General features: G+C 49.5%; 2 protein-coding genes across 5 annotated transcripts in view; one reads left to right on the forward strand and one right to left on the reverse strand.

The window, feature by feature from the left end:
- Positions 1–24,337, reverse strand: part of LOC116279760 (E3 ubiquitin-protein ligase HERC2-like) — a 71,111-nt gene that overhangs the window by 1,257 nt on the left and 45,517 nt on the right. Inside the window, exons 2-9 of one of the 4 annotated variants that reach the window (XM_072953010.1) lie at positions 14,479–14,700; positions 13,790–13,888; positions 10,100–10,329; positions 9,744–9,826; positions 8,981–9,099; positions 4,943–5,035; positions 3,544–4,417; positions 763–2,940 (exon numbers count right to left, since the gene is read on the reverse strand). In XM_072953010.1, the coding sequence (XP_072809111.1) occupies positions 10,306–10,329; positions 13,790–13,888; positions 14,479–14,688 (333 nt within the window). In that variant the 5' untranslated portion in view covers positions 14,689–14,700 and the 3' untranslated portion in view covers positions 763–2,940; positions 3,544–4,417; positions 4,943–5,035; ... (1 more) ...; positions 9,744–9,826; positions 10,100–10,305. Of the gene's footprint in view, positions 1–762; positions 2,941–3,543; positions 4,418–4,942; positions 5,036–8,980; positions 9,100–9,743; positions 9,827–10,099; positions 10,330–13,789; positions 13,889–14,478; positions 14,701–14,756; positions 15,182–24,337 lie in introns of those variants that run through there. The other 3 variants (XR_012066214.1, XR_012066211.1, XR_012066216.1) reach the window with 3 other exon arrangements.
- On the forward strand, positions 17,520–22,555 carry LOC140690368 (uncharacterized). Its single transcript, XM_072952067.1, has 4 exons — positions 17,520–17,830; positions 19,586–19,809; positions 20,291–21,084; positions 22,409–22,555. The coding sequence occupies exons 1-4, from the start codon at positions 17,520–17,522 to the stop codon at positions 22,553–22,555; spliced, it is 1,476 nt and encodes a 491-aa protein (XP_072808168.1).

Below are 24,337 nucleotides of genomic sequence, written 5' to 3' on the forward strand. Positions count from 1 at the left end.
TATATATACGTATTTACATATGATACACCTCATTTAGCCTAAAAAAGAAAGAGAACATGCCATTTGCAACAACATGGTAAACCTTGAAGTACATTACGCTCGGTAAAATAAGCCAGACACAGAAGAAAGTATCTACATGATTTCACATATACATGAAGTCTAAAAATGTCTAGTACATGAAAGTAGAGGGTGTAACAGTGGTTACCAGGGGCACAGAAGTGGAAAAACTGGAAAAGTGCTGGTCAAAATGTACAAAATTTTAGTTATGTAGGATGAATAAGACTAGATACCCAATGTACAGAAAGATCACTATAGGTAATAATTCTCTATTGAATACTGGCTATTTGCTACCAGACTAGATGTCAGGTGCTCTCACCACACACATAAAAACAACTAAGTGAGACAAACAATCCAATAAAAAATGGGCAGAAAAACTAAATAGACATTTTTTTCAAGGAATACATACAAATGGCCCCAGGTACATGATCAGATCCTCAACATCACTAGTTATAATGGAAATGCAAATAAGCTATCACCTCACACCCATCAGAGTGGCTGTCATCAAGAAGACAAGAAAAGAGGAGTGTTGGCAAAGATGTGGCAATCTGGGAACACTTGTGCACGGTTGGTGGGAATTTAAATTGGTCTAGTCTCTGGAAAACAGTCTGGAGGTTCCTCAAAAAATTGATAAGATAATGCCATATGATCTATCAGTTCCACTCTGGGGTGTATATTCAAAGAAAATAAAAACAGGAGAAGAGATATGTACTCCATGTTTATTAATTATTCACAATAGCCCAGATATGGATTATACACAAAATACTTACAATTATACACAAAATACTTACAATTGAGATAGCATTGGAATTTTTAGTAGTAATACTCAATGTTAAAAGACAAAGGAGGGAGGGATACCCTTATAATCACGAGGGAATATGATTTTCAGCCTAGAAGACTACACTTAGCCAAACTTCTAAGTGGGAAGGTAAAATAATGCCATTTTCAGACATGCAAGTTCTCAACAAAATTTTCTCCTATGTACCTTGTTTGGGAATCTACTGAAGGATATGCTCCACTAAAATGAAAGAGTAAATTAAAAAAGTAGGGAGGCTTATAGTATAGACATCAAGGGATCCAGGGAAGAGGGTTAATGGTGAAGGATCCTCCCAGGAGGATCTCTGTGAAGGTAACCCTCAGGCAGGCAGGCTGGGAGGGCAGCCGGAGCATAGAGGCTACAGGAAGGGTGGTCTAGGAAGCAGCAACTGAGAGAACTTTGAAGTACTCACAGGGCCCAGCACAGACAGACAGCAACGTTGAGGGGCAGAGTCCAGAGCGCTGCCTGCTTCTTACACTTACAATTAAGCTGAATTCATTTCTAGACTAGTTTCTTCAGTCTTTTATTCCAGGAACAAAATATTTAAAAATATATCTTTGAATAAAATGAAGTGTTTAACAGGGGAGGGTGGAGCTAACGTGTGAGAGACATGCTTGGAACGCACAAGGTCCTGGGTTCAATCCCCAGTACTTCCATCGAAAAACAAAATAAATTAACAAATAATCCTAATTACCTACCCCCTGAAAAAACAAAACAAACAAACAAAAAAACTAGAGCCTTTTAAAAGGAAATTTCAAAGGGAAATCCACATCCTACAAATTTCTGGGAATACAGTTGTATTTTTTTAACACTAATTAGAAATAGTAACTTTTTAAATGTTTGAGTTTCTAATTGTCTATAGATAATATAGAGAGATAAAACAGAAATTCATGTTAATTTTATATCCAGTGAATTTGGTAAAGTCACTTAAAAATTCTAGCAGTTTATATGTAAGTATTTTAGTACTGAATATTCTACATACACGGGCAATTTGAGAATGATGGTTCTGTTCCTATGTTTGCAACCGACTTATCTTCTATTTACTTTTCTTCCCTTATTGGACTACCGGCTAGGACCTCCAGTGCAGTGCCACAGAGTTGTTCACAATATACATTAATTATCTTTTTAACATCCATTGGTTCAGTGGAAATAGCCCCCTTTCATTTCTACTATTTCTGCTTTCTCCCTTTTTCCTTAGTTGGTGTGGCTAGAGATAATCAATTTTATTCATTTTCTCAAAGAGTCAAATTTTGGTTTCACTGCTTCTCTGTTTCCTTGTCTTTAATTTCATTCATTTGTGCTCTGACTTTTATTATGTATTTTCTTCTTGCTTTAGGTTAAATGGCTCTTCTTTCTCTAGTTTCTTAAGGTGGAATTTTAGACTCCTGCTTTCGGATTGGTCTTCTTGTCTGATATATGAATTCAATCATACACATTTCTCTCTAAATACCGTTTTCTGCATCTCACAAATTTTGACAAGTGATATTTTCCATTTCTTTTAGTTCAAATTATTTTTCACCTTCTCTTGAGATTTCTTCTTTGTCTCACGTGTCATTTAGAAGTGTATGGCTCCATCTCCAAATGTTTTGGAGTTTTCCAGTATCTCCTAGAAACAGATTTGTACTTTAATTCCATTCTGGTGTGAGAATATAGTTTATATGATCTCGGTTCTTTTAAATTTGTCAAGCTGTGTTTTACGGCCCACAGTGTGGTCTACCTTGGTAGACGTCCCACGTGAACTTGAAACGTAGCGTGTTCTGCTGCTGCTGGATGAAGTCGTCTAAGGTGTCAGTTACCTCCAGGTGACTGAGGATGCTGCTCAGTTCAGCTGTCTACAGATTTTCACCCGACTGGATCTACCAATTACCAACAGACAGGCACTGAAGTCTCCAACTGTGTAGTGGATTCATCTATTTCTCCACGCAGATCCATCAGTTTTGGCTTCCTGTTGCTGAGTGTATACATAGAGAAGATTATTGTGCCTTCTTGGGGAATTGACTCATTTTTCATTACGTGATGTCCCTCTTCATCCTTGGTAATTGCCCCTGATCTGAAGCTTGCTCTGTCTGAAATTAAGATAGCGACTTGAGTTTTCAACAGTGCTAGCATGGTATTTATTTCTACTCCCTTTTATTTTTAATGTATCTGCATCTTTACAATTAAACTGCATTGCTTACAGAAAATCTTGTTGGGTCTTGTTTTTCAGCCACTTGGTCAGTTCTGTTCTTTAATTGGTATATTTAGAGCATTCACATTAAAGGTAATTTCTGATATAATCAGATTAGTATCTACTGTATGTATGACTGCTTTCTATTCATGGCTCTTTGTTTTTTACCTCTTCCTCTCTTCTTCTGTCTCTTTTATGAGAAACCTGAAGTTTCCACAATCCTGTGTCAGCAAAGGGGAACACTCAGTGGTGCCAGGCTCCCAGGATGCAAGTGTGGCCAGTGGGGAGGGGCAGGGCTGAGGGACGTCTCTGTGACAGGCCTTCTGTGTTGAGGTTGTGTCTAAAGAGCTGGTCACTGATAAGATGGCCTGCAGGCTAATCCAATGCAGACGGCAAACTGAGGCCCACGGTGGGGAGTCTGTCCATGGTCCCTGGGCAGTTGGGACAGAGCTGGGACCCAGTCTCTGAGCAGGGAACACCTGGACAGCAGGCAGGCACTCACCTTGGTCCCAGCCGTGAGCACCAGCCCCACAGCAGCCATGCAGGTACTCCCAGTGATCTTTATCTTCTCCAGGACCTGGTAAGCTTTTCTCCATGAGGTTTGTTTAAAACACAAAACCGTTAAACATCACATAACATAGTAGACAAGTCACTGCAGTGTACGGCCACCAGAAGCAACTGTGGAATGGACAGACACGTGCTGGAAAGCAGTGTGTCTTCTTCATCTGGCTACGAGGCAAGTTCTGGGACTGAACTGGGAAACACAGGGGCCCCTGCAAAGGCTTTTAAAACAGGAGCTGGCGGAAGCATGCAGAACACACCATCTTTCAGCAGCTGAGCTCACAACCACCCAGAAGGACGACGCGGTCCCCAGTGAGGGAAGAAGACCGGGCACAGACATGGGACCCGGAGTAGAGGGTGCAGAGATGCCCGCCTGTCCATCCTGCAGAGGCAAGGCCGCCCACCTAAGCCCAGCATTTACAAGGCAGGGTACAAGAGCCATCACCCCACCTCCCAGCCCAGCGCCCACCCTCCTCAACCTAAGGCAAAGCCCCGTCCTCAACTGTCAAGGTTGGTCGGGATTCCCAAGGAGACAAAGTGTATGTGCTCCCCCCCCACCATCCGCAGAGAACACGCTACAGTGGAGGACACAATTTCGAATTGCTGGAGGCTGGGCACCCGGGTGCCCTCGGCCCCAGGGAGTCAGGGCAGTGGGGTGGCCCTTACCTCATATCCAAGTCAGCGATGGTCTCATTCAGGGGGCGCAGACACTCCATCCCCATGTTGCTGTCATCCAGCTGGATGTAGAAGTCACTGAAGTCGGGGATGGAGGTGAGCATGACCCCCACCTGAGAGCAGGACTGGCAGTAGAGGTCCTGGGGGTCCAGGACAGGCAGCCCACTTGGACGGGGCAGAGGGGCCCCACTCAGAGCACACTGAACCCCCTCATCCCCAGCCTTCTCCGGCCTCCTGCCCGAGCCACTCCCCAAGGGCCACCAGCCGGGCCTCGGACACTCCTGCCTGCTCACGGCCCTTCAAGGCTCCTCACTACCAGTAGCGGTGCCCCAGGATGCGGGATGGGGGACACAAGACCCCTACCATCCTCCTACACCCCTCAGCTCCATCCTGTTCCCCCCCACCACTTCTCCTTCCTGTCTCTCCGCCCAGCTTCTGTAACCCACACACCATGAAAGGCTGGGTCTCCCATTACCAGGAGATCACATTTCCTCCGTTGGATGATGTCCTCCTATCCCTGGATTCCTGGGGCACCCCAGGCCCACCTCTGACCCCTGTTCCCCTCCCAATCCTAGAGACCGACCCTCCAGTGCAGCTCCTGCAGGTGCCCCTCATCCCTGCACCTCAGGGCTCCCGCCAGGCCCAGCCCTTGCAGACATGCTCACCACACATCCTGGGGCCACGGAGTAGATTAAGACAACTATGAAGTTGCACAAGACAGCACGGATCTGGATGATCGTCAGGCGCCCTGGAAAACGCTGAGCAATAAAATACTTTTAAAAACACAGAATCTTTTACACACTTGTTTGTGGCCACAATACACAATTCATAATACAGAACGTCCAGAACCATCTGAATGCAGCTAGATCCTCACCCACAATTCATCCTCCACACACATTTCCTGGCTGTTTTCATATAATTCATCTCCCCAAATTAAAAAACTGGAAACTGACATCTTTACATTTAAAACAGTAGGAGTTCCCACCATCTGCCCGGCCCTGTGACACTGACTGGCCCTGAAGTTCACTGAACAGATTAACTTGACATTTTTATACTATTGCATCCTTCTATGTGAGAAAAGGTAAGAATTTCCCTTTATTTGTTTTTCCTTTATATGCTTTAAGTTTTATCATTTTCCTCACACAGGCTGTATACAATTGTTACTGAAGTATTAGAAATTTTATTTGAAGCCCATTTAAATACATTTTTGAAAAATTCAATAAATGATTTCACGGAGGTCTTCTTTGACTCACATTTCTGAAATTAGAAATTAAAACAACAACAGAGACCACGGGACCTGAGAGAAAGCACGGGCCAAAGCGCCCTGGGCCGCGCAAGCCGCTAGCCCTCTACCCCCCCGCCCTGTGAGGTCGGGGTCATTACGGTCCCTGCTCCACAGGTGAGGAACCGGGGCGCAGACACCACCAGCCAACCACACTCCCTCTGCAGACCAGGACACAGAGCGGGTTGCTCAGCTCACTGAGCTGAGACAGGTACACACACAGACCAAACGGCAGCACGAGAACTAACTTCTCATGACACCGAAAAGAGACAACTGGTCGGACGTGAACAATGGAAAATGCCCCTAGAACAGGAACCACAGTTACGTAAAGGCGGCCCAGGGGGTGTTAGCTGTTGGAACGTCCTCAGAGCTCACTGTCACTGCCTCAGACAGCGACTCTGCAGCCATGGCCAGGCTGGGCGTCCCGGACCCCACGGCAAGTGGCAGTTCACAGCCAGAGCTGAATTTCACAAAGGACCCCAACAGTGGGACGAGGCCACAAGGCAGGGGGACGCAGGGCAAATCTGGAGAGACAGCCTGTGCTCTACGGGGGAGAAGCTGTGGAGTGTGCCATGCCCGGGACACGACACAGGAGCACCGCAGCTGCACCAAACAGTTCGTGGAAGGCAGGGTAGCCGCTAAGTGACAACCTCCCTGATGTGCCTCAGCTCGGTGGCTGTGGAGTTTAAACAGTCCAGACAAACATGACAACTGCACAACCACATCCTTCTCCTCTCAGCATTCCAACCTGTGCTCAGGGCTCCTGCCCTGTGTGTTGGGCCAGGAGGAGGCGTGGCCCGGCTCCCTGGACCACGTGCTCCCGTGCAGGGGGTGGGGCACTCAAAGGCTTCCAACCAAATGACAATTAGGGAACCATGTAAATCACAGCTGCACAACCACACACCTCTGAAATAAATGTCCAGGTAACCCTGATGACAACTAAGAGAGTGACGTTTTCATTCATTCTGACCCCCTTCCTTTCATACACAGCTCACACACACACAGAAAAAAAAAAATTTCACAGCTCTCAGTGAGTTGAAATTTAAAGTTTAAAAAATACAGACAATCTACACTAAATAAATGAACACAGTCCCACACAGATACACTGTGGGAACCACTGGGTCGGAGGAAGGACGTGATGCAACACAAGAACAGGGACTAGATGGGAAACAGAAGAGTGATGGCAGGGCACCTGCAGGGGCTGGCAGGAGCTCTTGGGTTTCACACCAGGGTCACTGACCTCTGCTGAGGCTCCCTCTCCCTCCCCAAACGGAAAACCCAGAGGTTTTCCAACTTTGCAGTCACTGTCCATTCATCAGCCATGACTAGTTTATCTCACCAGCCAGCCAAACCCCCTCCCTGCCTTCCTCACCCCCTGCATGTGGCTCTCGGGGGCTGGGGGGGGCGCCCTTCCTCCCTGAGGCCAGCCCTGCTGGGGCAGCAGGTGTAATAGGAAAGAACAAACCTGACTGCATATTAGATCTGCTCTTTTTCCTTTAACCCTGTGCTGTTTTCCAGGCTGTCTTACCAGCTCTGCCCCTTTTGTAAAACAATGTTGCCTTCAGCCTGAAATTGACAGGAGAGCATATTCTCAAGGCTCTCCTCCTTAAGGATATGAACTCTTTTGCTCTCCTTTACACACAACAAGTTGCAGAATAGAAACTAACATTTGTTTGCAAGAGGTTTTACAGGGGCCCCATTACCTGACCCAAAGATGCACGAACAAAGAATTCCTGCACCAAGAAGTTTGCACCAACCACCCTCAACCCCTCTCCTTTTTAGTGTAAAAGAAGCCTGAATTCTCACTCTGAGAAGGTGGCTCTCGAGGACATTACCCTGCCATCTTCTCGGTCAGCTGTCTTTCCAAATAAAGTCACTATTCTTTACCCCAAAAAAGTGTGTCCCGATTCTTAGGCCTCTCGTGCATCTAGGGGAATTCAGTGTGCACTTGGAAACACAGGGAAGGAAGGCCAAGTCAGGACTCTCACCCTCCTGAAGGATCCCCTCTGCCATTGCTCAGAATACCACCAGGGGTTACTGGACAGTGGACGGGAAAATAGGGCTGCAACACGACCATGAGCACTGGGCCTGGGTGGGAGAGATGGGGGGTGCTGTCCGAAGCGCACCCGTACTCCTTCTGAGTCACATCACACCCACGTCCCCAGGACCCAGGGAGGCCTGGAGCCCCACACAGCAGAGCGCATCCAAACCTGCAGATGCCCAGTGACTGGTTCACTGTGCACCCCTCTGGCGCCCTCCTCCCCGCTCCTCCTCCCTCTGCCCCACTGGCTCAGCGCTGGTCCCACCACATCCCCACCTAGGGCCAGCACTGCTGCAGGAACACCCTCGGCAGGCCGCCCAGCCTCATGCCCTCAGGTCCGCACGCCTGGTTGGTGCAGCTCTGCCCCTTTCCAGCCCTCACCACTGACTCTCCAGCGTCCCGCTCTCCCGCCTTCCGCCCCCAGCCCTGCAGAGAGCCTCCTCTAGCCACAGCATCCTGGCCTCCAGGACCGACAGGGATCCCACCCCTTTGCTTCACCAGCTTCTCCTCTTGTTCTAAGAATGTTCAGTTGTGCCTATGGTGTCCCAGGCCCTGCTTCTAGTACATGAGGAGTATCAGCTCCAATTCCCATCTCTTTCACAGAGACACGAAGGCCCTGAAGCTGGCAGCCCCTAGTGACGAGGGAGCCAGCTGGGTTGGGGAAGGTCCCAGGTGGTCCCAGAGCTGCCACACCGGCCTTGATGCCCTGGCTGTGGCCACTTCCACGTAACAGAGGAAAGCCCTCTGTTGACTTCCAGCCTTTCTCAGGGATACACGGCTGCAGTGGACCCCAACCCAGCCACGTGCACAGCCGGGCCCTGTCACCCCTCCCTTCCTCGGTATGTACTGGGCTTCTGCTGGGCAGCTCTGTCCCACCTGCCAGTCCCATCCTCCCCAGCGAGATCCTGCCATCCATGCCTGGCCCCACAGTCACCTCCTGTCACTTGGCCCCAGTCTTCAGCACAAGCCCCGTGAACTCAGAGCCCAGCTATCATGTCCAGGGCCTGAGGAGGGCAGCGTGTGAGCACATGGGTCAGTCCCTGAACAGGGACACGCTGGCCGGGTGAACTGCAGCCGCCTGCGGTCCAGACCATGCGCTCCACCCCAGCTGCTTCCTGCCCGGCAGCCAGGAGCGGGACCCGCTGCAGCGCTGGGTCAAAACCCCACACAGAAAAATGCTCGGGCCGAGGGAGGGCGAGGAGGGGAGAGCGGGCATTCAGAAGAAAGGGACTGGCGGAGCCCGGGACCCCTCCACCGGGGGATCCGTTTGTCCACCAGGCACACGAGTTCCCAGCACTGGGGACGAGGGTGACAGGACTTAGAAACCAGAATCTATTGGAAATGCTTTCACCTGGAAGTAGGCGAGTAAAGCCATCTTACCTGAAGTGGGAAACTGCAGCTGACCGAGCCAGAAGCCACCCCGTCTGAGAAATCAAAGAGCTGGACTGTGGCTGTTTATTTCAAGAGCATTTTTTCCTCAACTTCAATCAAGAGAGTACCTATGAATAACAAACAATTTAAATAAATAAACCTAGATTCAACCTTTCGAAGAAGTAGTTTCTTTCAACAGCAGCACAAAGATAACACTGCGTTTGTCAGACGTGACAAACGGGGGTTTAGTGGGGAAATGGGACGTTTGAAAATGAAGGTTCAGGACGTGTGGACGGTGTGCAGGACAAGGACAGAGTACTCTCCCAGGAGCCCCGGGCATCATGGGGCCACGAGCTCAACCCTGGCTCCTAAACCAAGGAAGAGTCCTGGAGAGTGTGAAGGCCACCGTCTATGACATGAACACCCGACAGGGCACAGGACCCTCCTTCTGGGGAGAACGGCATCACCCCTTGCGCTCATTCATTCAGTCATCATCCACATCCACCCGTCGGGGCGCGCTCCCAGAACTCCAAACAGCACCCCACACAGGATGGGGCCTTAGGAGCTTGTGCCCCATGGATGACTCTTTCCACCTGCCTGGAAGGTGAGGGACATACTGCCTCCACCTGTCCTGCCAAGAGGGCAGGCAGAGGCCACGCACCTACCTGTCCAGGTGATAGGCAGGTGCAAGACACATACACACATGCACCTAGACCAGGTGATGAGCAGGTACAGGACACACACACACACACACACACACACACACATGTACCTGGACCAGCTGACGTGCAGGTACAGACACAGGACACCAGGAAGCAGACGTAGAACTCCAGGAGGAGCAGGATGGTCACACCCCTAGGACAGATGACACACAGTCCCTGCAGGCTGGGCCAGGTGAGGTGTGCCCAGAGGATGCCAGGGGCCCCGCCCTTCCTCCCCTGCCCCACCCGGGTCCCAGCCCCAGGGAAGCAGCAGGGGTGTCTGGGGAGCTGCCCGTGCTGGTCCTCTTCTAGGAGAGGAGCCCCTCCTGTGTCCGCCCTCACTTCCCCGCCACCCCAGGGTCCCTCTAGCCCTGGGAGTGCCTGAGAGACACTCTCCTCATGCAGGAAGGCCGAGGGCTGCACAGACCTGGCTGCCGCGCACTGCCGTCTTCCTGGGCCTCATCTGGAGAGGTTTTTTCTAGAAAAAGCTGGATGCCCAGGTAGGGCCATCCAGGTGGCCACAGTGTGTGCAGTGTCTGGGGGTGGGGGTGGCTTCCATGTGTTTTGAATTGACTCCACTTGGGAGGTTCATTAACAAAGTGGTAGAATCTTTTCACGGCCTTTTGGCTGAGATCAAGTGTGAAGAAGTTGGGACATCTGGAAGAAATGCAGAGTTTTTCTAGCGTTTTTCTTTCTAAAGAACAAAAATGCCAAACTCATTTTGACTTATACTGGTTAAATGTTACTAAAGATATTGTATGTGTGTTCCTGTCCAGAGCCGACTTTTTCTCATTTTAATGCATCTGAAAATGTGTCGAAAAGCACCTGGAAACCAGGGTGCCCGTTTGGTCTGTTCCCTCTCACAGAGGCTGTCATGACTCCAGAGGTGCATGTGCTCTGGACTTAGAGGTTGCAGAACTGAGTACATTTAAAAGTAACACCTGAGAAGGAGCAGCCCCGCCCCAGCCAGCAGGCTTGCGCGGCCAACTCCTCTGGGAAATGGGCAACTGCTGTGCGGCTCAGGCTGCCCCTGAGGCGGGGGCACCATGGGACTGTGACTGTGGTAATGCTGATGGTCCCTCCTTCTGGATCCTCGCCCACTGCAGAGTCTGGGGGGCCTGGTGTGGGGATCTGAGATGCAACTGTGGCTCCACCACCTGCTGGCAGTGAGATCCCAGCTGAGTTACCTCATCGTCAGTATTGGGGCCCTCGTGTTTGTAAGTGGGGTCTCACAGCACCTGAGTGCTGGCACAGTGTGGAGGGTTTCTGGGCCCCACATGTGAGCAGTGGACGGTGCCCAGCCCACAGCAATGAACCTGGTTCTTTGAAAATATTCATAAAATCAATAAATCCCTAGCAAGTGTGACAAAGAAAAGGAGAGAAAGACACTGAAACACCACGAACAACAGCACACATGGAAATATGACAGTTCAGATCAGTGACCTACCCCTTGAAACACACAAACTATCGCAACTCACCCAACAGGACAGATCATTACAATAGCCCTATAAATGCTAAAGACATTTAATTCATAATTTTAAAATCCATAAAAAGTAATCTCCTTGCTGAGATGATTTCAGCAGAGAATTCTGCTGAACACTTAAAGAAAAACTAACGAATGAAACTACAACACTCCCTTACACCATATGCAAAAATAAACTCAAAATGGATCAAAGACTCAAACATAAGACAACATACAATAAACCTCCTAGAAGAAAATCTAGGCAAAGCATTATCTCACATACATCACAAAACTCTTCTCCTAGGCCAGTCTACCCAAGCAAAAGAAATAACAGCAAGAATAAACAAATGGGATCTGATGAAACTTGCAAGCTTCTGCACAGCAAAGGAAACCATGAACAAAACAAAATGACAACCTACAGGATGGGAGAACATTTTTGCAAAAGATGAAACCGACAAAGGCTTAAACTCCAGAATAGATAAGCAGCTCATATGACTTAATAAGAAAAACACACACAACCCAATCCAAAAACGGGCAGAAGACCTAAACAAGCAATTCTCCAAGGAAGAAATACAGATGATCAATAGGTACATGAGAAAATGCTTGACATCACTAATTATCAGAGAAATTCAAATCAAAACTACTATGAGAGACCTCAACAGACCAGGAATCAACTTACCATATGACCCAGGAATCTCGCTCCTGGGCATATATCCAGAAGTAACCCTACTTCAAAAAGACACCTGCACCCCAATGTTCATAGCAGCACTATTTACAATAGCCAAGACATGGAAACAGCCTAAATATCCATCAACAGATGACTGGATAAACAAGTTGTGCTACATTTATACAATGGAATACTATTCGGCCATGAAAAAGGTAACACCATTTATAGCAACATGGATGGATCTGGAGATGGACATACTAAGTGAAGTAAGCCAGAAAGAGAAAAAATACACCATATTATCACTTATCTGTGGAATCTTTAAAAAAATGACACTAATGAACTTTTTATAAAACAGATTCACAGACATCAAAAACCACCATACCTTTACCAGAGGGGCAAGGGGGTGGAATGAGATAAATTGGGAGTCTAAATACTAAATACTAATACTGAAACTACTAGTACAGATACTAAATAATAAACATAAAATAGGTAAACCGCAAGGTCCTACTGTACAGCTCAGGGAACTGTACTCAGTATCTTGTAGTAACCGGTAAACGAAGAGAATACAAAAAGAAATACATGCATGTTCATGGAGGATTGAAACACTATGCTGTACACTAGGAACTGACACAGCAGTGTAAATTGACTACACTTGAATTTAAAACAAATATCAATGGGTTCCCACAACATGACCAAGAGGAAAAATGGCAAAACACATATCCATAATAGCCAACAAATTCATCATCATGATAATAGACAAAACAAAGGTTCTTGGTCACCTTTGTAAGTACCAGGGCACCAGTTCATCATTCTGAAAACTGGGAACTCAAGCAAGCAAGCAAACAAAAAATAGCCATCTCTTCTGCCTTTCCTTTATGAACTACATTATAGTGACCAGACTTCTTAAGAAAGTTTTCTTTAAAGAACACAGCTCCAGCTAATAAATCTGGGAGGGGTGGCAAAATTTTTGACAGCTCTAGAAGGTGACATGAACAACACTGACAAACAGATGGTGATGACCAGCGACACTGTGTGCTGGTTTCTATGACACATTGCTGCTCAGGGGCAGCCTGAGCCCGACCACCCTGCAGCCCTCACTCCGACTGTGTAGGAGACGCAGAGGAGAGGGAGGAAAGCTGTGGGCTGATGTAGTTTAGTACAAGTGAATGGCATGAAAAGGAACTAAGGAGAGGGGAACTGTTCTAGGTTAAAAAACACTTCAGGGGCCTATCACCCAAATGTAAAGTCTATGATATTGTGAGTACTGAAATTTAAAAGAATTCCTGTAAAAAGCCACTTTTGAGAAAACTCGGAAAATCTGAGCAAGCATTAGCTAGGGGACAATAGTAAGGACTAACTGTTTACTTTGTCAGGCAGTGTTAGGTAACTGAAAGGTCATTATGTTAAAAATAAAATCCTTATCTATACAGGATACTTATTGACATTTACAGGTAAAATGAGATGATTTATGGGATTTTCTCTGAGGTGTACTAACTCGAACAAAAGAATTAAAGCAGGAGAAGGAAGGATTGAAGGTTGAAAAAAAAAGTTTTTAAATTAGATGGCAGTAAGAATGATTTTTTTTTTTTTTTTACAAAAAGGAAGGAGTGTATAACTCAGTGCTAGAGTGTGTGTTTAGCAGGCACAAGGCCCTGGGTTCAATCCCAGTGTCTCCATTAAATAAAATGAATAAATAAACCTAACTACCTCTGTCTCCCCTCAAAAGCAAAAATAGGCTTTGACAGTGTCCAAAAGGGGTATAACCAAGAAGCACAGGACCCTGTGCCACGTCACTGCGGACAAGCCCCCCGTCATTCTGTGACCCTGGCCCCCCCTCGCTCATCTGCTGCTCCTCTGTCCTTTCTCCAGTCACAGAGGCCTCCCTGCTGGCTGCTATGCCCTCCCCTGCCAGGGTTGGCTTTTGGAGACATGCACACTTTTGTTGAACGAAAACCTAAGCATGGCTCCAGCCTGAGGCAAGTACTCACCTGAATAGCGTGTCTCACATACACCGAATAATCATCGTTAGTCAGGACAGCAGCTTGTTTTCTGTAAGTCTGGCTCTGGGTTTGGACAGCAGCAGCAGACTATAAAAGATAAACACGTTCTTTAAAATGGTGACCCAGATAAACCTACTTAAAAAGAAAGAAGTATGTAAAGTCTCTAATATTAAAAAAGAAACTGTGAAATATTACGCTATGTTTTCACTGTAAAATTCTTTGTTTTCAAAGGTTAATGGCAACAGCACAGGAAGCAGAATTAACCTCAAAACCTTAAAAGGATAGAAAATTTCTGAGGCATTTCTGAATGAAGCCTATGAAACAACTTACTGAAATCAGAAGTCAATGTGTCATATAAATATTGATTTTTTTAAGGGGGAGGGTATAGCTCAGAGGTAGAGTGCGCGCTTAGCTTCCTCGAGGTCCTGGGTTCAAGCCCCAGTATCTCTATTTAAAAAAAAAAAAGATTTTTTAATAACATCTCCTGTCATGCCTACCCAACATCATTCGATATTGGAACAAGGGCCTGTTTTAAAGCTAAAATAGTAAAGGCACAGAAAACCAAGGTAGCACTTAGGAGCCCCCCTCCCCATGTGCCTCGCAGAAGCAGGAAGGCCCCATGGAGTGGCGTGGAGGAAACCAGAGCTTGGGACAGATGGCACGAGGGAGGCACTGACCACAGTGTAGGCCATGTCGTCCACATCCTCCACCACCTCGTCTGAACACTCCTCAGACCCCGTGTCTGCGTCCGAGAGCTCCGTGACCTGCACGTCAGCGTGGCCCAGCGGCCCCCCAGCCCCGGCCTCCACGCCCAGGAGCAGGCGCAGACGGCAGCGGGCAGCGAGGACCGCACGCCCAGCTGCGCACGGGGCCCCTGACGGCCGCATTTCCCAGGAGGCCTACGAACAAACAGGTGGGCACGTGAAGTCCAACATCCCCGAGGAAAACACCGTACCTTGGAAGCCCAAAGCGTTCGCAGGGGCACCCGTGGGGAACTCGAGTGTAAATTCCATGTTCCTTCTAGGTGATCCGTCTTCCATGAGCTGGACCACAACGGGCAGAGCAGGACCCGGCGACGGCTGGTGCATTACTTCTCTGATGGGGCGGACGTGCGGCACGGGGTCAGGCGTCATGGAGCTGCAGGCTTCACACACAGGGCTCGCTGGGCGCATGGACCCCCCAGCCAAACACTGATACACAGCCAGCGTGGCGGCCTGGGCCAGTGAGAGCGGAGCCGGGGCCATCAGTCGGGGGGAGCAGGGAGTCTAGGAAAATGGAAATTGCAGACAACCACTGCCAACTGCAGTGCAGAATTGTACTTGTATACCCAGGCCTACTGGGTATTTTTAGATGAATGGATAAAGGAAGTTAACAAGGACAGAGACAACCTTCATAGTTTAATGCAGAGGAAAACCATGATGGTTGAACAGCTTCTTTGGCACACACAGAACCTACCTAGTGAATTAGCCAAATATCGATGTCCGTTAAGGAAATTTCACAGCCCTGAACTGTGAGCTCTGAGTGGCAACAAGCAGAGTGAGGGGCTCGAGGAGACAAGAGAAAGGGACCCCTCCCTTCCCCGTGACCAGGGTGTGCCCACAGTTCCAGGCATGGCTGGGGAGACCGTTGCTCAGTGGTACAGCACGTGCATGAGGTACTGGGTTCAATCACCAGTACCTCCATTAAATAACGAATACATTATATTTTAAAAGAATCCCAGGTCTGAAGTAAAGCTTTAGATGAACTGGAGGAGAAACAGTCTTTTCTTCAGCCTGGCAGTGTCCCTGTGAGGCCCCAGAACGGGAAGGGGTGGCATCTGTACTGTAAACCCTGTAACTGCTGAATCTGCTAAAGGTTTGAACACATTCTACAGTAAGAAAAAAGGAGCATCTTTTTTTCAGTGGCCTTGTATTTTGTGGCTATTTATGTGAATGTTTACATAAAAATCAATGTAAGTTATGTGCTTACCATTTCTTATACGAAAGAGAAACCACTCTGATGAAGGAATATGACAAATACAGATATGTATTCACTGGACACAATTCCCTGGCTTTCTACAGCCAGTAGGTGGGTTGGAATTTAAACTCGAGTGCGACTAGCAGAAAAAGCCCCCATAATTAATGATGTGTGCTACGATTTCTGGATGACGTGTGCAATGACTTTTGCATGATGGCCATTCTAACTGGTGTGAGATGGTACCTCATCTAGTTTTCACTTGTATTTCCTTGATACATGATCTGTTAAACATGTTTAAGATGCATGAGCTGTTAAGCTTAAAGGCTAATTGAACTTACAGGCTTTTGCACAGAAAAGGAAACCATAAGCAAAACGACAACCTATGGAATGGGAGAAAATATCTGTAAATGATGCGACTGACAAAGACTTAACTCCCAGAATATATAAAGTTCATAAAATTTAATAGCAAAAAACAAACAACCCAATCCAACAATGGGCAGAAGACCTAAAGAAGCAATTCTCCAGTGAAGACTACAAATGGCCAATAGGCACATGTAAAAATGCTCAGTATCACTAATTATCAGAGAAATGGAAATCAAAACTACAAAACACCAGTCAGAATGGCCGTCACTTCAAAGTTCACGTATGATCAATGCTGGAGAGGGTGTGGAGAAAAGGGAACCCTCTTAGCCCGCTGGTGGGAATGTAGTTTGGTGTAGCCATTATGGAAAACAGTATGGAATGTCCTCAAAAAGCTAAAAAAAGACTTAGCCTATGATCCAGCAATCCCACTTCTGTGTATATATTCAGAGGAAACTCCAATGCAAAAAGGTACCTGCACCCCAGTATTCATAGCACCACTATATATAACAGCTAAAATGTGGAAGCAACCTAAATGAAGAAATAGGTGACTGGATGAAGATGAAGCAGTAGTATTTATACAATGGAATACTACTATGCCGTTAAAAAGGTTAAAAGAATGCTATTTGCAGCAATATGGAGATCATCATTCTTAGCGAAGTGAGCCACAAAGAGAAAAATACCAAATGATATGATTCACACATATAATCTAAAAAAAAGATGACACTATGAACTCATCTAGAAAACAGAAACAGGTTTGCAGACTTGGTTAATAATCATGGTTACCAGGGAAAGGGGGTGGGAAGGGATAAATTTGGGAGTTTGAGATTTACAAATATTAGCCACTAAATATACAGTAGACTTTTTAAAAAAAGTTTCTTCTGTATAGCACAGAAACCTATGTTCAAAATCTGGTAATAACTTATACTGGAAAAGCCGCTACAGCCACCCACTGAGGAAGCAAGAGCAGAAAGGAGAGTGAATTACCCTGGGCTAGAGCCCGGTCCTCCTAAAGTCCTTTTCTGCTGCTGACACTGCCTCCTGACCACACTGCGCCCTCCTCCCAGGAGCAGGCTGACATGAACACATATTTCCTGTAAACCTGGGGCAGCAGAGACCGCCCCCAGGACAGGCCATGGGGTAGATGGGAGCAACTGGACAGCTCCCAGGAGCAGACCCCTCTCCCTGCTGCTGCCGTGGATGCCACAGCCCCCACACCCTGGCAGCCCCGCACCCGCCTCCCGCAGGCAGGCCATGACCTGAGGGCCAGCGGAAAGTGCTCCAGGGCCGTTCGGCGCCCTCCCACCTCCCGGGGCTGCACCCGCCTACCCAAACCCGGGTACAAGTAGCAGCAAAGAAACGGGGTTCAGGGGCTACTAACCGGGGGAAGGCACCACGAACCATGACATTGGCCCCGCACCCGCCTCAGGGTCATAACGGGACATGCGGCCTGGACCTCACCCTGGACCTCACCCCACGCCCCCCTCTCTGTGCGCCTCCCCAGCTGTGCAGCCCAGGCCTCACCCGGCTCCCCGACCTGTGCGCTCCTACCAGCACCCCCTTACCTGCCCTGCGACGGCAGCAGAGGCGACGGCAAGCGGCGGCCCAGACCCCAAGCCGCGTTCCTCCTCGGGAACAGGTCCAGGGGCGCCTGGCTCCCGTCCAGCTTCCACACGCGCCAGGCAGGGTCCAGCGTCTGTGTGGACTCTTGGGGTGGGGCTCCCGCTGTCCGGTTCTCTTTCAGCCAGGCCGGGCAGGCTGGGTGGTAGGATAGTAGAGCGGGCCCAGGGTACAGGACTGATCAAATGGCCACAGGGGTATCCCTTCCCCAGCAGTGCTGGTCCTTAGATTTGACCTCACCAAAGTGCTTGCACAACTTTCAAAGATGTTTTTTTCTTCAGTAACATGAATTTAAAACAATCAGTATGTCATCAAGGCATTTTCAGAAGTGACCTGCCCTGGGGCTAAATATACACACATAAATACACACATATACACATAAATATATACAGACATACATACAGGAAAGAGACAGGTGGACTGATACACAGAGAGACAGAGAGAGAGATAGAAGACAGACAGACAGACAGAGAGGCACTGAGAGACAGAGAGAGAGAGAGAATGAACACTGGAGATGGCAATGAGTGGAAGTTATGCACATTTTCACAAGTCAGTCTACATGTCAGAACCCGGTCCCAGTATCCATCCATCCTGCAGGGGAGTGTGTGGGAATCACACAAGGATGTGTGACCAGAAGGCAAAAAAAAAAAGCAGGGAGCCACTGTGGGGCAGCGCACCCGAGGCCGAGATGGGGCACTGGGCCTGAATCTGACACGACAGAATGACCTAGGAGGTCGCATGCCAGAATGGATGATATCAGAGTTGTGTTTAATTTCAACCCACCTACAGGGAGCTGGGAAGCAGGCGGCAAGGAGGGTGACTTTCCCCAGATCCCAGGGCAGACTCTGGCCTGTGTGGGTTGTGCCCTGCTCCCCACCAGCCCTCTGTGGGGCCTTTCCTTTGCTGAGTCTCTGCATGAACTCCCTGTGATGCCAGCCCGCAGAGGTGACAGGTGCTGTAGGTGTTTGTGGTTCTAGAGACAGGATGGCTTTCCTAGGAAGCAGGGTCTAGAATGATCCCCACTGGGCCGATGGGGGATTGGGGAGACCCTGAGAAGCAGGTGGCTTGTCCAGGGTGACAGCACTGCTGGCGGGAGAGCCGGGTCTGAACCCAGCTGTGTCCTCAGAGCTGTGGCCCTGGCTGTATCCAGGCCTCCCTAGGGCTATAGGAGGGGCCGAGTTGGTGTCACTGTGTGGACATGGCATGGGGTGGGAAGTGAGCCATCAGCTGCCCAGAGAGGCCCTTGGGGAGCTTTGTGTAAGGAGGAAGCTTGGGGAAGGGGACCCCAGGAAGTGACCTCACTTCCCTGGCAACATAGCCCAACAGAACTTGGAACCCAGGTCACCAGGCACCTGCTCTGTAGAGAAGAACACTTCTCAAGTGACTTGGCTGGTGAACTCAGCTCAGCTCAGAAATGTTTTGTTGCGTCCCAAGATCCCGAGGTCGCGGCCCCCGGAAAGCCCGCAGCAACGGTCTTTGCCAACAGTGCCGGCAGTGGGCCGAGTCTCACCCCAGGCGCCTCTGGCCTTTTGGCCACAGGGACCGAAAGGTAACACAGGGAGGCCCAGGGCAGGCCCGCCCAGGCCGGGCCACCCCTCAGAGCCCCCCGGGTGGCCCCACGGCCCCTTCCTGACTGGTGGAGGTGGGGCAGTCATGTTGGGGGGCTCCTGCCTCAAGCAAGAGCAGGCTGAGGAAGGGTCAGAGGCCTGGGGGGCCGATCACGTCCACAACCTGGGTCCAAGTGGGCTGGATGGGATGTGGAGAACTGGGGCAGGGCCCTGCTGCCCGAGGTGGCGCCCATGCCCTCTGGGAGTGTCTCTTGCCTCCCGGGTGACTGAGATGACCAAGGTGCCAGTCTGATTTGGCAGGAGAGGGTCGAGTGGGGCAGAAGCAGGAGTGGTCCTGGCCGGGCAGGGCTCTGAGACCTCCGGGCTGGGCCGGCTGCCGGTCACTGTCATTGCAGAGGCAGACACCGCAGGATCCGGGGAACCAGGACCCTCATGCCACCTCCCCAAGTGAGGGGCTGGTGTGCCACACTGTGGAAGGCCAGCACAGGCTCCGGAAGAGTCTAGGTATGAAGGGCTCCCCACCACCAAGGCCTACTGCCCAGACACCGACCAGGTCTCTCCCCAAGATCTTGCCCAGGGCTGAGGGGCAGCTCAGCACCCCCGGCTCTGACCTGGAGCACCATGCCCACTTCCCGGGGATTCAGGTAGAGGACCAGGAGCCCCCCAAAGCAGAGCCCAAAGGTGAGAAGGGCGGGGCTGGTGCGGGTGTGTAGGTGAGGGAGGGCGGAGCGCTGGGACACACAAGGAGGCATCCCCAACGGCTGCTGTTGGGACCAGAGCAAAGACTGGCCTCAGACCACCTGTCTGGAAGAATTTAGAAACAGAACACAGCCTGTGGGCACTTGCTCAGTGGGAGCTGTCTGCAAAGCTCTGGGAAGATTTCTGTCCTTGAAAGGCACATGGAAAGGGAGGCATATGGGTACCTTTTTCCTCTGTCAAGCCTGAGCACAACCACTAGACTTAAAGCTCTCTCCACGTCCAACAGTTACAGGTCCAGAGCAGGCAGAGGCAGGGGAAGACGGCACAGAACAGAAACAGGACCACCAGGATCCAGCAGGAGACAGCAAGCTCCCTCCTGCTGCTCCTGCTGGACTTGCTGCTCCTGAAGATCCTGCAGCTCCTGCTCATCTTGCTGCTCGTGAGGAGCCTGCCACTCCTAAAGAACCTGCCGCTCCTGAAGAGCCTGCCGCTCCTGAAGAGCCTGCTGCTCCTGAAGAGCCTGACAGTCTTGAACAGCCTGCTGCACCTGAAGAGCCTGCCGCTCCTGAAGAGCCTACCCTTCCTGAAGAGCCTGACGCCACTGCTGATCAAGCCGCTCCTGAAGAGCTTGCTGATCTTGCCGCTGCTGAAGAGCCTGCCGCTCTTGAAGAGCCTGCTGCTCCTAATGACCTAGCCGCTCCTGAAAAGCCTGCTGATTTTGCCGCTACTGAAGAGCCTGCAGCTCCTGCTGATGTTGCCACTCCTGTTGAGCCTGCCGCTCCTGAAGAGCCTGCCGCACCTGAAGAGCCTGCTGCTCCTGAAGAGCCTGCTGCTCCTGAACAGCATGCTATTCCTGCTGATTTAGCCTCTCCTGAACAGCCTGACGCTCCTGAAGATCCTGCAGCTCCTGCTCATCTTGCTGCTCGTGAGGAGCCTGCCACTCCTGAAGAGCCTGCTGCTCCTACTGATCTAGCCGCTCCTAAAGAACCTGCCGCTCCTGAAGAGCCTGCCGCTCCTAAAGAACCTGCCGCTCCTGAAGAGCCTGCTGCTCCTGAAGAGCCTGCCGCTCCTGAAGAGCCTGCCCTTCCTGAAGAGCCTGACGCTCCTGCTGATCAAGCCGCTCCTGAAGAGCCTGCCGCTCCGGAAGAGCCTCCTGATCTTGCCGCTGCTGAAGAGCCTGCCACTCCTGAAGAGCCTGCTGCTCCTGAAGAGCCTGACAGTCTTGAAGAGCCTGCTGCACCTGAAGAGCCTGCCGCTCCTGAAGAGCCTGCCGCTCCTGAAGAGCCTGCCCTTCCTGAAGAGCCTGACGCTCCTGCTGATCAAGCCGCTCCTGAAGAGCCTGCCGCTCCGGAAGAGCCTCCTGATCTTGCCGCTGCTGAAGAGCCTGCCACTCCTGAAGAGCCTGCTGCTCCTGCTGATCTAGCCACTCCTCAAGAGCCTGCCGCTCTTGAAGAGCCTGCTGCTCCTAATGACCTAGCCGCTCCTGAAAAGCCTGCTGATTTTGCCGCTACTGAAGAGCCTGCAGCTCCTGCTGATGTTGCCACTCCTGTTAAGCCTGCTGCTCCTGAAGAGCCTGCCGCTCCTGAAGAGCGTGCTGCTCCTGCTGATCTAGCCGCTCCTGAAGAGCCTGCTGATCTCGCCGCTCCTGAAGAGCCTGCCGCTCCTGAAGAGCCTGCCACTCCTGCTGATCCAGCCGCTCCTGAAGAGCCTGCCGCTCCTGAAGAGCCTGCCACTCCTGAAGAGCCTGCTGATCTAGCCGCTCCTGAACAGCCTGACGCTCCTGAAGAGCCTGATGCTCCTGCTGATCTAGCCGCTCCTGAAGAGCCTGTCGCTCCTGCTGATCTAGCCGCTCCTGAAGAGCCTGCCGATCCTGAAGAGCCTGCTGGTCCTGCTGATCTAGACGCTCCTGAAGAGCCTGCCACTCCTGCTGATCTAGACGCTCCTGAAGAGCCTGCCACTCCTGCTGATCTAGCCGCTCCTGAAGAGCCTGCTGCTCCTAATGATCTGGCCACTCCTGAAGAGCGTGCAGGTCCTGCTGATCTAGCCGCTCCTGAAGAGCCTGCCACTCCTGAACAGCCTGCTGCTCCTGCTGATCTAGCTGCTCCTGAAGCGCCTGCCGCTCCTGCACCTGCACCTGCACCGCTGGGCACTGGAGAATCTGTTCAGGCATCATCACCCCCTAGGGCTGAGCCCCCTCTGCCCCCTCCTACACCTTCTCCAAAATCCCACTATGAATCCCTTCCCCCACCTGAAGTTGACTTCACTACCCCTGAAGTTGTTTTTGTTTTGCTTTCCTTTATTTTACTTTGTTTGTTTCACCCCATGGTTGGCATCCTTTATTTTTCCGCTTCCTATTTCCTTAAATAAATTACAGATTTTTTCCCTTTTAAATTGTGCAATTCAGGAACATTATTGCATTCACATGCTGTGCGACCATCACTACCATCTAGTTTTACGCTATTTCTTTCCTGAAAATAATACCCTGGATCCAAAGTGCGCACTCCCCTTCCTTCCTCCCCCAGCCCCTGGTGGTCAGACCCCCGAGCCATGAGGCAAAGGCCAGGCTGCGGCAAAGCTGTGGATGCATGACGACAGTGTAGTGGAGTGGCCTGCAGATGGCAGCGTAGCGATCGTAAGACATGACTGCCAGGAGGATACATTCAGTCGCCCCCAACCAGTGGGAGATATAGAACTGGGCCACACAGCCTCCATAGCGGATGGTCTTCTGTGGACCCCAGAGGTTGACCAGGAGTTGTGGGACGATGCTCGTGGTGAAGCTAATGTCCAAGAAGGAAAGGTTGACAAGAAAGAAGTACACAGGGGTGTGGAGGTGCACATCCATACAGGAAAGCAGAATGATGGTGCTGTTGCCCAAGACGGACACCACATAAATCCCTGAGACAATGACAAAAAGGACAGGTTCTAGCGAGGGTCGTTCAGAGAAGCCCAGAAGCACAAAGACTTCTGGAGAACTCCCACTGGCTACTTCCACCATCACGCAGAGCTAGAGGTGGGCACAAAGCCCACCTGCAGGTGAGTGGGGGGCACAGGGTATCAAGCACTAGGGGTTGTATCAGCGAGCAAACTTTAAACGTAAATGTATAGCCACTGTATTTGAAAGCACCCATCCAACTGCTCCATGGATGATCTTGTGCCATCTTCCTGAAGGCCAACTTGGAATGCGTGCTAGAAGACATGGAAATAAGCATAGCCTGGGGAAAAAATGGACATTCATGCAAAACTCTTGGACAGTTATGCGCTATTTCTTTTTTATTGAAATATTACTTACAGTAGCAACATCTGGAGTCAACCTAAATTTTTAGTGATGAGGTTTTCAATGGGTGGAGGATGGCATTTCATCTGGTGAAACACTGCACTGCCTTTAAAACTGAGCCTGTGCTGCCTCCCTACTCAGTTAATAGTCACACGGAGTCCATTCTGACGTTTCTCTTTCTCTCAAATCCCACAACTATCAGCAAATTTTTGCTTTATTAAATATAACCAGAGTCTCATCACCTCTCACCACTTACGCTGCTACTCCCCTGGCCCTGTTATCGTTTACTGCCTGAACAACTGACCTCACATTCTGACTGGTCTTCCTGCTTCCCTGTTACTTGCCTTCAAAGCATACTCAACACAGCAGCCTGAAGATTACATTAAGAGACAATATGAGAATACGAAAGTGAATATATGTATATTCATGTATGACTGAAGCATTGTGCTGCACACCAGAAACTGACACAACACTGTAAGCTGACTATACTTCAATTAAAAAAAAAAGAATTACCCTGTGTACACAGCATTAGACTACAAGCTTAGAAGTGTACTAGCTGAGGAATACTTGCTGTAAGAAGTTTTAATCCAAGAAAGAAAAGTAAAACAGATTAAAATTTACACACAAAGGTACAAGCATGTATCATATTTCTACGTACTAAAGCCTCAAACAGAATTCTATTTTTATTGTACATAAATATAACCATGCAACAAAGTTATAAAAATAAATGTTATACTGAGATACAAAAGTGCTCAGTATTTTAAAGGGATAAGGAAAAAATAAAGCACGGAATGCCAAAAAAAAAAAAAGAGAGAGAGAGAGATGATAAGATCACACTGCTTTACTGCTCACTACCCCCATTATTGTGGAACAAGGCTTTTCCTCCAAAACAGTCACATGCTTGCCTTCTCACCTCCATCAGGTTGGTCTTCAAAAGTCATCTTTCATTGTCTTATTTAATACTGAAAACCCACCCAGCTCCCTTCTCTCCTTTTCCTGTTTTATTTTTATTTATAGTACTTATCACTATAGAATAAACACGCTATTCTAATTTATTAT

The sequence above is a fragment of the Vicugna pacos genome, chromosome 3 (genome assembly GCF_048564905.1).
Source record: "Vicugna pacos chromosome 3, VicPac4, whole genome shotgun sequence".
In the NCBI taxonomy this organism is placed as follows: domain Eukaryota; kingdom Metazoa; phylum Chordata; class Mammalia; order Artiodactyla; family Camelidae; genus Vicugna; species Vicugna pacos.